At 52.0% G+C, this 13,897-nt stretch overlaps 1 protein-coding gene across 7 annotated transcripts in view; it reads right to left on the reverse strand.

The window, feature by feature from the left end:
- Positions 1 to 13,897, reverse strand: part of PUM1 (pumilio RNA binding family member 1) — a 91,418-nt gene that overhangs the window by 16,196 nt on the left and 61,325 nt on the right. For all 7 annotated transcript variants that reach the window (XM_084222643.1, XM_084222645.1, XM_084222642.1 and 4 more), the window contains 3 exons: positions 13,695 to 13,838; positions 11,503 to 11,799; positions 5,758 to 5,994 (listed from right to left, as the gene is read on the reverse strand). In XM_084222643.1, the coding sequence (XP_084078769.1) occupies positions 5,758 to 5,994; positions 11,503 to 11,799; positions 13,695 to 13,838 (678 nt within the window). The remainder of the gene's footprint in view (positions 1 to 5,757; positions 5,995 to 11,502; positions 11,800 to 13,694; positions 13,839 to 13,897) is intronic.

Consider the following 13,897-nt stretch of genomic DNA (forward strand, 5'->3'; position numbering starts at 1 on the left):
TGGGATAAGGGAACAGCACAGGGATGGGATAAGGGAAGGGGGCATGGATGGGATAAGGGTATGGATAGGATATGGGAACAGGGCAGGGATGGGATGAGGGAACAGGGCATGGATGGGAACAGGGCATGGATTGGATAAGGGAACAGGGCACGGATGGGATAAGGGAACGGGGCACGGACGGGATAAGGAACAGGGCAGGGATGGGATAAGGGAACGTGGCATTGATGGGATAAGGGTATGGATGGGATAAGGGAACAGGGCAGGGATGGAATAAGGGCATGGATGGGATAAGGAAACAGGGCATGGATGGGATAAGGGCATGGATGGAATAAGGGAAGAAGGTATGAATGGGGATAAAGGAACAAGGGGACAAGGCATGGATAGGGATAAGGGAACAGAGCATAGAGGGGGACAAGTGAAAAGACACAGATGGGCCTCATGGGATAAGGGAACATGGCATGGATAGGCCTCATAGGGACACAGGTGTGACACTGGATCCCCAAGCTCTGTTCCAACATGGGGGGGTGGGGGAGTGTCTGACATTCAGCTAAGCAGGATTTTGAGGTGGGATTTCTAAGAATTTCTAGTGGGATTTCTAGGCAGGATTTCCTCACTGGAAGTGTATCCAGGCATTGAAACTGCCCAGGGAGGTTTGGAGTCCCCATCCCCAGAGATGCCAAAGGAATGAACACATTGCACTCAGTGCCCCAGTGGAGACTGGTCACAGGTTGGACCTGAAGACCTTGGAGGGCTTCTCCAACCTTGATGATCCTGACTTACGGTGTTCAGGCCTTGGAGCTGCCCAAGGAGGTTTGGATTCCCCATCCCTGGAGGTGTCCAAGGAATTCCTGGGCATGGCACTCAGCTGGGCTGAGCTGATCAGTCACAGGTGGGACCCAATGACCCCAAAGGGCTTTTCCAACCTCCATGATCCCATTTTGTGATTCCTGACTGAACTGAGCGAGCTGCCCACCAAGCAATTGAGATGGGGATGTGTCCAAGCATCTGTGGCACTGCTGGATTAGCTAAAGACTCCAGCAGAGAACTCTGATGATCCCTTCTAAACCAGGATATTCTGTAATTCTGACTCTATTCAATGATGTCACATCTGTGACTGTGGCTTTCTGACAAAGTGGAACAACTTCTGTTCCTCCTCCTGTGTCCAAAATGTCTGAACCAGAGCAATGGCAATCCCAACACTCCCAAATTTTAGCTTTTATAATGTTTCCACTGCCTTTGCCTCCATCCTCAGGTTTTTCTCACCTCTCCTGCTGCCCTGGCAAGGACTGAGTTAAAAGAAGTGTGCTGGGGGTGGGAGATAGATATAAAAGTATAAAAAATGTGGATATAAAAGCACAAATCACTGTTAAAGACAGGTAATTAAAACCAAGAAAGACTTTAAACCCCTGTGCTTTTGCAATATCTGCAGCCACATTAACAGAGCTGCTGTGGGACCCCAAAACAGGAATATGGGGACAGGGGATGCTTCATCCCACAAAGAGAAGCTTTGATAGGAACAAACTCAAACCTTCCAGGGCTGTTTCTCTGCCTGCAATTTTTCAGGATGTGGCTCAGCACGGTGGCAGAGGATTTGATTTCTGCCTTTCCTGCAGGGCTTGGGATCCCTCTGCTGGTGCAGGAGGAGCCTGCAAGGACTTTCTTGGGTGGAACAAAGTCCAGGGAACACATCCTGATCACAGAGGGACCTGCAGGGCCCAGGTGAGGCAGAGGGGAATCCCAGGGAAATGAGCTGCAGGAATCTGTGCCACGGAGGGGAGAGCTCCAAGGAAACCTTGGCAGGGCTCTGGCAGCTGGGCTGGAATTAAAGCATTCCATAAAACAGAGCTGAGGGAGCTGCACTCCTCAGCCATCAACACCTGGAGGAAGCACCCATGCAGGAAACTGGAGGAGAACTCTGTATCTGATACCAGACTAATTAATTATTAATTATGACCTCCGTGGCTCACTTCCAGCTCAGGATATTTTGTGATTCTACACCTCTCAGCTGGGCAAATTCCTCTGGAGCTGGTGCCAGAACTCTCTTTTCCCAAGGAAGGGGAAGACCCTTTTTCATTCCTTTTTTTCCCCAAGGAAAAGGAGAGCTGAGAGCTCCTTGTGCTGCCCTGCAATGGAGTGTCCAGCACCTCCTGCACCCCAACTCCCACACTGAGAACAACTCCCAAAAGCCAGCAGGTGATGTTCCTGATGTTCCTGTCTCCTGGAAGGAGCAGGACTGGCACAGGATGAGTAAAGGTGAGGAAACCCAGGTGGGACAAGCTGAGCAACGAGGCACTGATGCTTCCCACACATCTGAATTCTCACATTCCCACCTCTTGTTTCAACACCTGGAAAATGGTTCCTGATGGGAAAGGAGAGGTTTGGCACTCAGGCTGTTATCTCTTGGTTAAGAGCACAACCAGTACAGAAAATCTGTCAGAAGTTTTCTGAGAAGGCCCCAATCACTTGGAGATTCAGAGTGACTCCACTTTCCCCCTGTCTCTCCTGATGGGAATGCTGACTGCAGGTTTCCCCAGGATGCCCAACATCATCCTGGGAGCACAGAGATCCTGTGGGGAGCAAGCTTCCTGAATCAATTCTGAACCCCCCAAAGGCCTGAACTCTCAGGGTGCCTCCAGCTCCTCTGTGCCAGGACTTGGTCAGATCTCAAACTTCAAAGGGATTTTACCAAAAACTACAAAGAAAGTGCTCCTCCTTCCTCTGGAGCCAGGCTGGGGGAGCTGGGGGGGCTCCCCTGGAGAGGAGAAGGCTCCAGGGAGAGCTCAGAGCCCTGGCAGGGCCTGAAGGGGCTCCAGGAGAGCTGCAGAGGGACTGGGGACAAGGATGGAGGGACAGGAGCCAGGGAATGGCTGCCAGTGCCAGAGGGCAGGGCTGGATGGGATCTTGGGAATTGGGAATTGTTCCCTGGCAGGGTGGGCAGGGGCTGGGCTGGAATTGCCAGAGCAGCTGGGGCTGCCCCTGGATCCCTGGCAGTGCCCAAGGCCAGGCTGGACATTGGGGCTGGAGCACCTGGCACAGGGGGAGGTGTCCCTGGGCTGGAAGGAGCTGGCATTGAAGATCCCTTCCCACCCAAACCACTCTGGCATTCAGATTCCTGAATCCAGGATGAGAACCAGGAGCAAAGCCCATTGCAGCAAATGGATCCAGGAAAGGAAATCATGATTTGCTTGAAGGTTCCAGGTGCCCCAGGGCTATTTCCCACAGGGGGTTTGTAGCCTGGCAAGGCCTGGTTGGAGAGGTTTGGGCTCTCCCAGGGTGCCCAGAGCAGCTGGGGCTGCCCCTGGAGCCCTGGCAGTGCCCAGGGCCAGGCTGGAGCACCTGGGACAGGGGGAGGTGTCCCTGCCATGGCAGGGGTGGCACTGGGTGGGATTTCAGGTCTCTCCCACCCCAAACCATTCCCTGATTTCTCTGCTGTCTCACAAGCAGGGATCCAGGGGCAGCCACAGCTGCTCTGGCAATTGCAGCCCAGCCCCTGCCCACCCTGCCAGGGAACAATTCCCAATTCCCAAGATCCCATCCAGCCCTGCCCTCTGGCACTGGCAGCCATTCCCTGGCTCCTGTCCCTCCATCCTTGTCCCCAGTCCCTCTGCAGCTCTCCTGGAGCCCCTTCAGGCCCTGCCAGGGCTCTGAGCTCTCCCTGGAGCCTTCTCCTCTCCATTAGAACTGATTTTATAACAAAGGAAACCAGACCTTCCCTTCCCACTGCCCTCCACTGCCAATGAAAGAGAAACTTGAAGAAATAAAATGACTTTAGAGGTACCCCAGGTGACATCTGAGCTACAGCATCACCCAGCATGGAACCAGCCACAGAGGGGACAAGGCCACAAGGACAGGAATGTTTTGGGAAGATGGGAAGCCCCACACTGATCCTCTGCAGCACAACCCATTTCTGGGGGTGCTAATTCCAATTTTCTTTCCAGAGTTTGTTCCCAGACAGATCCACCTTCCTCTGATCCAGAGGAATTCTTAGGATTCTTTGATTCCAAAGAATTTTTATGAATTTTTTTTTCTGCAAGGGCAACTAGCTTTTTCCTAGGTTTGGAATCTGCTTCCTCCTCAGGAGTAATTTATTGTGGCCATTTAACTGTCAGCCAAGGCCTCCACAGCTGCATAAATAAAGTCCAAGTCTTTCCAGTCCTATTAAAGCTCTGAACAAGGCACGATGGTAAATCTAAACTTGATCTCCAAGAATCATATTTATGACTATTCCAGCTAACCTAGAGCCAGCACTGGATTTATCACACATGCATGGAACAAACATAATAAATACACAGTCTGCTGGGGGGGGGGAACTGCTCTGAGAAGCAGAAGTTTCTTTAAACCCAGCAGATTCATGACACAACCAAAACCAAGTGAATTTTTGGAGGAAATATGAAATTACCTGCTGCAGGTGCAACAAATAATCTCTTTGGTTGGTTTATGAGGGAATGAACATTGCAGGAGGTTCAGATGGGCACTGCTTTATTATTTAATATTTGCTTTATTTATTTTTAAGATTTATTTTATTGCAGGCCAGGCAGAAGCTCTTTGAGAAGATTCAGCTGCACAAAGTCATGGATCTTCCCAAAATTATTCCTCCTGTGCTTTTGATAAGGCCAAAACGATGGGAAATTTTCCAAGGTAAACTCACCAAATCCTCAGCTCAAAGCAGAGCACTGCTCCAGGGAATACTGGTTAAAAGGAGGAATTGTACTCCAAGCTCATTATTCCCAACTTAATGGGTATTTTAAAACATCCCCTTTAAAACCATTTAAATTGAAGAACAACTCTCCTTATCTATTTTATTCCACAAACCATTGCTGCTGTTACCAAGACCAGTGTAAGAAAATCCTGTTTTATAAACACTTGGGAATATTATCCCTCATTTTGAGCTGAGGAAATGTCTCAGGTTGGAAATGGGTGTGTGTGTTCTGTTTGCAGTCTGTCAGAGCTGGGCAGTTCTCTGCTGTCCATGGGCAGTTTTCTTTCTCTCTCCCACAGCCCATCCTCCCTCCAGCAGATCTCTGCTGTCCATGGCCACTGAGTGTCCCTGCAGGGCTGATCCAATTCCATCATCCCATGGGGAGATGCTGCGCCCAGGGCAGGAGCCAAGCATTCCTACCTGGATACAATCTGAGCCTGGAGCAGCACAGCAGCCTTTGCCCCCTGCATTCCCAGAGGAGCAGCTTTCTCCTGCCCTGCATTCCCAGAGGGAGAGCAGGCCCATCTCCAGCAGCCCTGCAGCTGCAGAGGAAAACTCCCCCCTTGTGCAGGATCCTGCTGCAGCAGAGCCACAGCTGGCACTGCAGGAGGGCTGAGCCCCCATGGGATGGGGCTGTGCCCCCAGCCTGACCCACAGCGTGCCAGGGCTGCTCTCACTCTGCCTGGCCTTTGCTTGCACCATTGCATTGGTATTTTTAATTTCCCTAGTAAAGAACTGTTATTCCTGCTCCCATATCTCTGCCTGAGAGCCCCTTCATTTCAGAATTGCAATAATTCAGAGGGAGGGGGTTTGCAGTTTGCATTTTGCATTTCAGGGGAGGCTCCTGCCTTCCTCAGCAGTCACCTGGCTGTTCAAACCAAGAGAGGAAATGAGGAGGAAAGATGGAACCCTGTTCCCAGCTGCACCCTGCAGGACACACACTCCAGGAGGGCTGGACCTGAATTAAGGATTGTTCTCCACCCAAATGATTGTGTGACCCACGGAACTCCTGCCTGGGGGAAGCAGGGATGCCCCAGGGGAGCAGAGCAGGCTCTTACCCAGGTTGAGGCTGGAGGAGGATCCGTGTGAGGACAAGGAAGGAGGAGGAGTCTGCGAGTGCCCGGGGCCCTGGCTGGGCAGGGGCATGCCCACGGGCCCGGGGGAGGAGGAGAAGCCCAGGCCGTTGTAGAAGCTGTGCCCGATGGGGGTCAGGCTGCTCGAGGTCCTCTTGTACAGCTCGCTGCTGCCCGTCAGCGAGTCCCGGCGAGAGCCGCTGCCCGTGGTGGAGTTCGCCACTGCAAAACGGACACGGGAAAGTGGGACAGGGGGAATGGGGGAATGGGGGAATGGGGGAAATGGGGGAATGGGGGAATGGGGGAATGGGGGAATGGGGGAATGGGGGAATGGGGGAAATGGGGGAAATGGGGGAAATGGGGAAACGGGGGAAACGGGGGAAACGGGGGAAACGGGGGAAACGGGAAAAACACGGAAAATGGGGAAATGGGAAAATGGGGGAAATGGGGGAAACGGGGGAAATGGGGGAAACGGGGGAAATGGGGGAAACGGGGGAAATGGGGAAACGGGGGAAATGGGGGAAATGGGAAAAACAGGGGGAACGGGGAAATGGGAAAATGGGGGAAATGGGAAAATGGGGAAAATCGGGGAAATGGGAAAATGGGGAAAATGGGGGAAATGGGAAAATGGGGAAAATGGGGGAAATGGGGGAAATGGGAAAAACGGGGGAAATGGGGAAATGGGAAAATGGGGGAAATGGGGGAAATGGGGGAAATGGGGGAAATGGGGGAAATGGGGGAAACGGGGGAAATGGGGGAAACGGGGGAAATGGGGGAAATGGGGGAAACGGGGGAAATGGGGGAAACGGGGGAATGGGAAAATGGGGAAATGCGGGAAATGGGGGAAATGCGGGAACGGGGGGAAATGGGGGGAAATGGGGGAAACAGGAAAAATGGGGAAATGGGGAAAATGGGAAAAATGGGAGAAATGGGGGAATGTGGGAAACGGGAGAAATGGGAAAATGGGGTAACCGGGAAAATGGGAAAAATGGGAAAAATGTGAAAAATGGGGAAATGGGAAAATGGGGAAACGGGGGAAACGGGGGAAACGGGGGAAACGGGGGAAACGGGGGAAAATGGGAAATATGGGAAAATGGTGAAAATAGGAAAATGGGGAAAATAAGGGAAAATGGGAAAACCGGTAAAATGGGGGAAATGGGAAAAACGGGAAAAATGGGAGATGCCACCACCGCCAACACTGGAGAGCCACAGCTCCACTGCACTGGGCTGGTGCTTGGGAAAGTGAGCAAATGCAGTCATTAAAGCCAGTCAGAGTCATTAAAACCAGTTAAAACCATTCAAACCAGTCAGAGTCATTAAAACCACGCTGTTAATGATGAAACAGCCAAACATGGGATCTTGTCACTGCCTTCAGTGCTTTGGAGGATTTCCTGTGACAGAGCACATGGAGAAACAGCCCCAAAAACCCCTGAGCAAAAAGGTCAAAGGATAAAAATCTCCTTGAAGGAAGGGACCACAATTTGGGAGCACACTGAGACCTCTGGGGACACACTGAGACCTCTGGGGACACACTGAGACCTTTGGGGACACACTGAGACCTTTGGGGACACACTGAGACCTTTGGGGACACACTGAGCACTTGGGGACACACTCAGAGCTTGGGGACACACTGAGACCTCTGGGGACACACTGAGCACTTTGGGGGCATACTGAGACCTCTGGGGACACACTGAGCACTTGGGGACACACTGAGACCTTTGGGGACACACTGAGACCTCTGGGGACACACTGAGCACTTGGGGACACACTGAGCACTTTGGGGGCATACTGAGACCTCTGGGGACACACTGAGACCTCTGGGGACACACTGAGACCTCTGGGGACACACTGAGACCTTCGGGGACACACTGAGACCTTCGGGGACACACTGAGACCTTCGGGGACACACTGAGACCTCTGGGGACACACTGAGACCTCTGGGGGCCATGGTGAGCCCTTGGGGACACGCTGAGCCCTTGGGGACACGCTGAGACCTTTGGGGACACACTGAGACCTCTGGGGACACGCTGAGACCTTGGGGACACGCTGAGACCTTGGGGACACGCTGAGCACTTGGTGACACGCTGAGCACTTGGTGACACGCTGAGACCTTTGGGGACACACTGAGACCTCTGGGGACACACTGAGACCTCTGGGGCCATGGTGAGCACTTGGGGACACACTGAGCCCTTGGGGACACGCTGAGCCCTTGGGGACACGCTGAGCCCTTTGCTCTGGCCCTTCAGGAGAAGGCCTGAGCTCCCCAGGGCTCCCCCTGCCACATTCCCGGGGTGAGGCAGATCTGAGCTCCCCCCTGTTCGTTCAGAGCTGAGCCCCAGCCCCAGGAGATTTTCCCTGCGGTGCCTCAGGAGCGAGCCCAGCCTGGTGCACACCTCCCTGAATCCCTGTGCTCACCTTGCAGCAGGTGAGGAATCAGCTCCTGTTTGCCCCCAGCTCCATGGAGCTGGAAATCACAATTCAATTTCACTCCTAACCCCCAAGATTTTTAAGAGCTGTCTCGATAGGCAAATACAAACTCTTTAAATGCACTGTCAAGTTGCAGGGGAAAAAATCAATTTTGCATTAAAATCTTGTTTAATAAACAGTGAAATTGTTAACTGCAATGAACTGATCATTTTTGGTGAGTGCACACAGGCTCCAGAAGCAGCAGGATCAGAGTTTTATTCATCGATTGAGGGAAAACAACTTTGTGAATCTTGGCACTGAGCAAACCACTCATGGAATTCAATCAGTTAAATAAACTGAGGTGAGAGAAGCAAATGCTTTGTTTACCTGGAACCAAGATGGTTCCAATCTCAAGGCTGGGTTAAAGAGAAATATTTAGAATAACTTTTTATTGCAAACTGTTCTCCTGTGAGGTAAGAGCCTGTCCCTGAGCCTGTTCTGATGGAGCCAGGCTGGAACCTGCCCCTCACACTGATGAGAGCAGCAAAGTTCAGGACACAATTACTGCCCTGAGACTGAGCAATAATTAAAACAATTGTTCCACTTCAAAAAACCACAAACCTGAGGGAAAAAATACCTAAAAAACCACAGACATCTCTGGAGGGTTTTGACTCTGAAAGGAACCTTGGTCTCCAGCTGCCCAACATCATCAAAGCATAGATGGGAGGTTCTACAACCACAGCGATTCTTTTGGTGTGTGATGGAAACAATTCCCAGAATAAAGCACAGAAACCACTTCAGATCAGCTTTTTTTAAGTCCTGAGGAGCTCCTCAGCCTTTACTCTGAGGTGAGAGGGGGTGACACACTCTGGAACCAATTCCTGTCAGCCCAGTACTCCACACGCAGAGAAAAACACTTCCCAGTTAATTACTCTGCTAATTATCACCTACTAAAAGCATTTTTGCCAAGAACTGCTGCAGATTTTAAAGCCTGAAGTAGTCCCTGAAGGAAAATTCCCAGTTAGGCCGGGATGGATGAGGAGGGCTCATCTCAGAGCACAAACTCCTGAAATCTGGGGTTCCCCTCATGCTCCTTTCCCCAGGTGTGGGAATCCTGAAAATCAGAGGGTTTTGAGAAAGCTGCAAAAGGCAGGTCTCAGAGACAGCAGAACTGCAATGAGACCTAAGCAGCAGCCATAAGGTTTGTCAGCAGAAAAATAATATAAGCTGTAGAAAGTAAGGACAACTAGAACAATGGTCTGTGTATTAACACTTGTCTAGGATAACTGCCTAAGCTACAGCAAAGTAGATCTAGCCTGATGTTAGGGAGTTCTGAGCTCAATACTGGAGCTCTGTGCACTGTGTTTTAAGGCTTACAAGCAGGTTTTGTATTCTAAATAAGCAAGCACTGTTTTAACCAAAGGTATGTGTGCTGATAGTGGCTGGATTGGATGGAACTACTGTCAATGTGCTTCTGCTCTGTGTGACTGGTCAAAATTTATCTTTAGCAAGATCTGTCCAGCCACCATGTTAGGATCAACCCCTGAATACTGCCCCATATTCTTCCTCAACCTTTCTAACCACTGTGTTGGGGTTTCTTCCTCCTTTTGCTGCTCATGCAAAGCCTTACAGGCATTTTGATTATGTGGAGCTACCTCTTTAATACCTCCTATAATCAGTGTTCTGTATTCCTCCATAACCTGCCCCTCCCCAGGGCTGCTGTGGCCGCAGGTGGGGCACACTGTGGGCATTTGCAGATCCCCAGGGGGCCCTTGAACGTGGCTCCCTCTCCCACACCCATATCCCAACTTTTAAAGGGAGTTGTAACACTGATTTCTGTGGCTGCTGCTGGGGATGTGAGCTGCTGGCATCTTCCCACTGCCACAACCACGTCATGAGACTGATGCTGCAAAATCAAGGGCTCAAGGGGCGTCCCTCAGCAGTCCTGTCCCAGTGGTGATTCCCACAATTCCCCCTCGGTTCAACTAAAAAGAAACCTTTGTAACTGTGTCCTTTATTAATTACCTGGTGTTCTGTACCTTTACTAGGATGTATCTGCTCATTACTTGCCTAAAGCATCTCTTTTGCTCGCACTAAGCATTGCTATATTACAACACAGCAATTTTAATGCTGTGAAAGTCCAGTCAGTTCAAAGGGAGTAAGTCGTGTCTGACAGCAATTACAAGCCATTGTTCAAAAAAGTCTCGCTGGTTCCAAGGTCTTAACTCAAATCCTTCCTCCATGTCTATACCTTCATCCACCATCTCTGTGAGATTTTGAGAACTCTGGGAATCCACTTCCTACCTCTCTCTCTTGCATGATAAAAACTTCTTTGATAGTTTTGTCCATCATTTGTCTCACACACTGGAGCATGAGAGGTAGCACTACCAGTACCACCACTAAAACACCCAACACACATAAACCTATTTACAAAATCCCCTTAGCAAAGCTCCATTCTTGGAACACATCATCTAACCTCCAGCCTCTCAGGAACCAGAGGTGCTGCAGTGTGATTGCAGAGTTTACCCCAGGACCTCAGGTCCCTCCCCTGGAGATTCCCTGCCAGGTGTGTCAGTCCCCTCTCCTTTCCCCTCCCAGCACTGTCTGTCAGTCCTGCCATTCCAGAAGGGCACAGAGTGATTGGCAGGTTCAAAGGATGCCCTCTACCCCTGGGGGCACTGGGCCATCCAGGTGTCCTTTGTCCCTTGAGCCCTCCCCTCCTGTCCCTGGCTGGTGGCTCCCTGCCCCTTCCCTGCCCCTCTCCCGGGGTTAAAGGAGCAGCAGCCACAGGCTCAGGAGTTCTGCTGGAGCTGCTGTGGGTTCAGAGGCTGTGGGCCACAATAAAGCTCTGGATCCAAACCCTCCAGCAGAACCCACTCCTTTCCTTCCCCATCGCCCCAAAGCTGCTCTGCCAGAGGGAACCCTGAGGAGCAGCCCCTGCTATGGGGGGAGGCTCCATCCCAGCACCACCAGAGCTCCTGCACGCCTGGACTTGTCCCCACGTGCCCAGGGCAGCACCAGCCAGCCCAAAGTGTCTGTGGGGTGAAACACCACACAGCCATGGCCAAAAGTGTCTGTGGGGTGAAACACCACCCAGCCATGGCCAAAAGTGTCTGTGGGGTGAAACACCACCCAGCCATGGCCAAAAGTGTCCCTGGGGTGAAACACCACCGTGCTGCTGTTTGGTTCAGCAGCGAGAGCCAGACAAGCCAAGGCACGTCCCAATCCTGCTGACACCGACAGAGAGCTGTGCACAGCAGCCCTGTCCCGTCGGTGCTCTGTCCCCAGCCTGGCTGGCAGTGCTGGCACAGCCTCGCTCCTCACCTGCGGTGCCGAAGCCGCCCAGCGCCGAGCCCAGCGTGGCTCCCAGGGAGCTGCTGCTGCCGAAGCCCAGCGAGGTGTTGGCGGGCTGGGCCGAGCCCTGCGAGAACAGCGAGCTGCTCTGCGAGTTGCTGCTCAGGGAGTTGTTGCCGTAGAAGGAGCTGGAGGCCAGGTTGTTGGTGGGCTGCTGCTGGGGCTGGGGCTGCGGCTGCTGCGTGCCCAGGGGCCGGAAGGGGCCGTTGGTGGTCCCTGCCAGCCCCCCCGCTGCTCCGTTGGCTGACGCCGCTGCCGCCGCCACAGCTGAGGGACACAAAAATGGGAAAAAAATGGAAAGGCCGCTGAAAAAAATCCATTTTCATCACACTTCTGGAAGTTAAACTTAGCAGGTTGCTTTGAATTGCTACAGGTTTTTTCTTTCAGGACCAAACTCTGCATAAATCTCTGTTTATTGTACCTGAGCTGCCCACAGCCCCCAGACTCCAGCCATGCCCTGTCCGGGTCGGCTGTTGTCTGTCTCTGCCCAGACACACATAGGATGGTTTGTTCAAAATCAGGCTTCAAAGGACAAGACTGGACTCTGATTTTTGGTCTTCAAGGTTGTTTATTATTTCTTATCTACAAAGTTTTCTCTCTGCCCAGGTGGGATCTGACCAGCAAGGCAACCAAAGGCACTCTGACCGCCCACGGGGCAGTCGTGTCTTTTTATAGTAAAAACTACGTATAACATATTTACCTTTTATTCCCAATACCTTTCACCCTTGTTGGCAACTGCACCTTCACCAAGAACCTATCCACAACTGCCGACATCACCCAGAAAATGGATGACAAGAAGAAGAAAGAAGAACCACGAGATAGGCCTAAATTCTTCCAACTTGTCTCCATAACCCCCCTGTACCAAAACCTTAAAACCTGTGTTTCACCTTGCAAATACACTGCTTTTACACCATTTAAATCCCAGTGATTCTCATATCCTCATATGCAGGTGGCACATCCTTAGAAGGATCAAAGTCAAGCCACCAGGTGCTTATGGCAACACTCCAAGACGTCCGAGCCCCCCAAGGGTTCTCTGGGTAGCTCTGGACATCCAGAGTGATGTGCTGAGTTCCTACAATGCCCAGCTGTTCTTGCTGCTCTTGTGCTATTGGAGCTGCACAGATCAAAACCAGGACTGGCTCTTTCTCCAAAGACCCAAGAGTCCAATCAGTGGAGCCTGACACTTGCAAGGGCCAGTTAAGAAACCAGAGTTTTGAAATAATTGAAATGATCCTTCAGCACATGAAACATGAACCTCGGTGCCAAGAACATCGAACCCAAGGACTTTTGGTTTTCAGCCAGTTCCAAAGTTAAAGAAAAAGCAAAATAAACAAGAGCTATGAGAAAACAATTAAAAGGCTCATTTCATAATCTGAGCCCAGTGCTGGCAGGGGCTGCTCACACCAACAGATTGAAAAATCCTTTTAAAAGCCTTGAACTCAGGAGGAACCTAAATAAATACCAAAGCAACTCATGGCAAAGGCCATTTTAGGCACGGTGGTGTGATAAAGCAAAAATTATGGAATGGCTTGGGATGGAAAGGACCTTAAACTCATCCTGTTCCAGCCCAGGGACACCTCCCACTGTGCCAGGTGCTCCAGCCCCAATGTCCAGCCTGGCCTTGGGCACTGCCAGGGATCCAGGGGCAGCCACAGCTGCTCTGGCAATTCCAGCCCAGCCCCTGCCCACCCTGCCAGGGAACAATTCCCAATTCCCAAGATCCCATCCAGCCCTGCCCTCTGGCACTGGCAGCCATTCCCTGCCTCCTGTCCCTCCATCCTTGTCCCCAGTCCCTCTGCAGCTCTCCTGGAGCCTCTCCCTGGAGCCACTGGGAATTCTGAAGGCTCCAATATGCAGGAAATCTGGTGCCAGGGGACAAATTTAAATACCTGCCATGAAACTCTATAAAATCATTTTGTTCCTGCTCCTGCCCCTCTCCGTGGCTGCTCCAGAGGCTCAGCCCAGGTTGAGCACAGAGGATGTTTCTCAACAACAATCCCTGCATGGATCTCAGTGAGGGCAAGTTTGTCATCACTGCCAGCGGAGCACGGAGGGGTGGGGACACTGGGGACACAGCAGGCACTTGGGGGGACCACAAGTCACCTGCCTGAACCACTGGGGGGCAGGACTCACCTGCCTGGGCTGCAGGGGACAGGACTCACCTGCCTGGGCTGCAGAGGAGCTGATGATGACAGGGGCAGGGGCCACCAGGCGCACGGGAGCCCCCAGGCCGTTCCTGGCGCCGGCGTTGACCACGAGGGCTCCTGTTTGGTCATAGTAAGCAGCAGGAGCCAGCACTGGGTAACCTGCAGAGGCAAGCACAGGTGACAGGGCAGGTGACAAACACATCAGCCATGTCCAGGTG

The sequence above is a fragment of the Fringilla coelebs genome (genome assembly GCF_963513975.1).
Source record: "Fringilla coelebs genome assembly, chromosome: 28".
Taxonomy (NCBI): domain Eukaryota; kingdom Metazoa; phylum Chordata; class Aves; order Passeriformes; family Fringillidae; genus Fringilla; species Fringilla coelebs.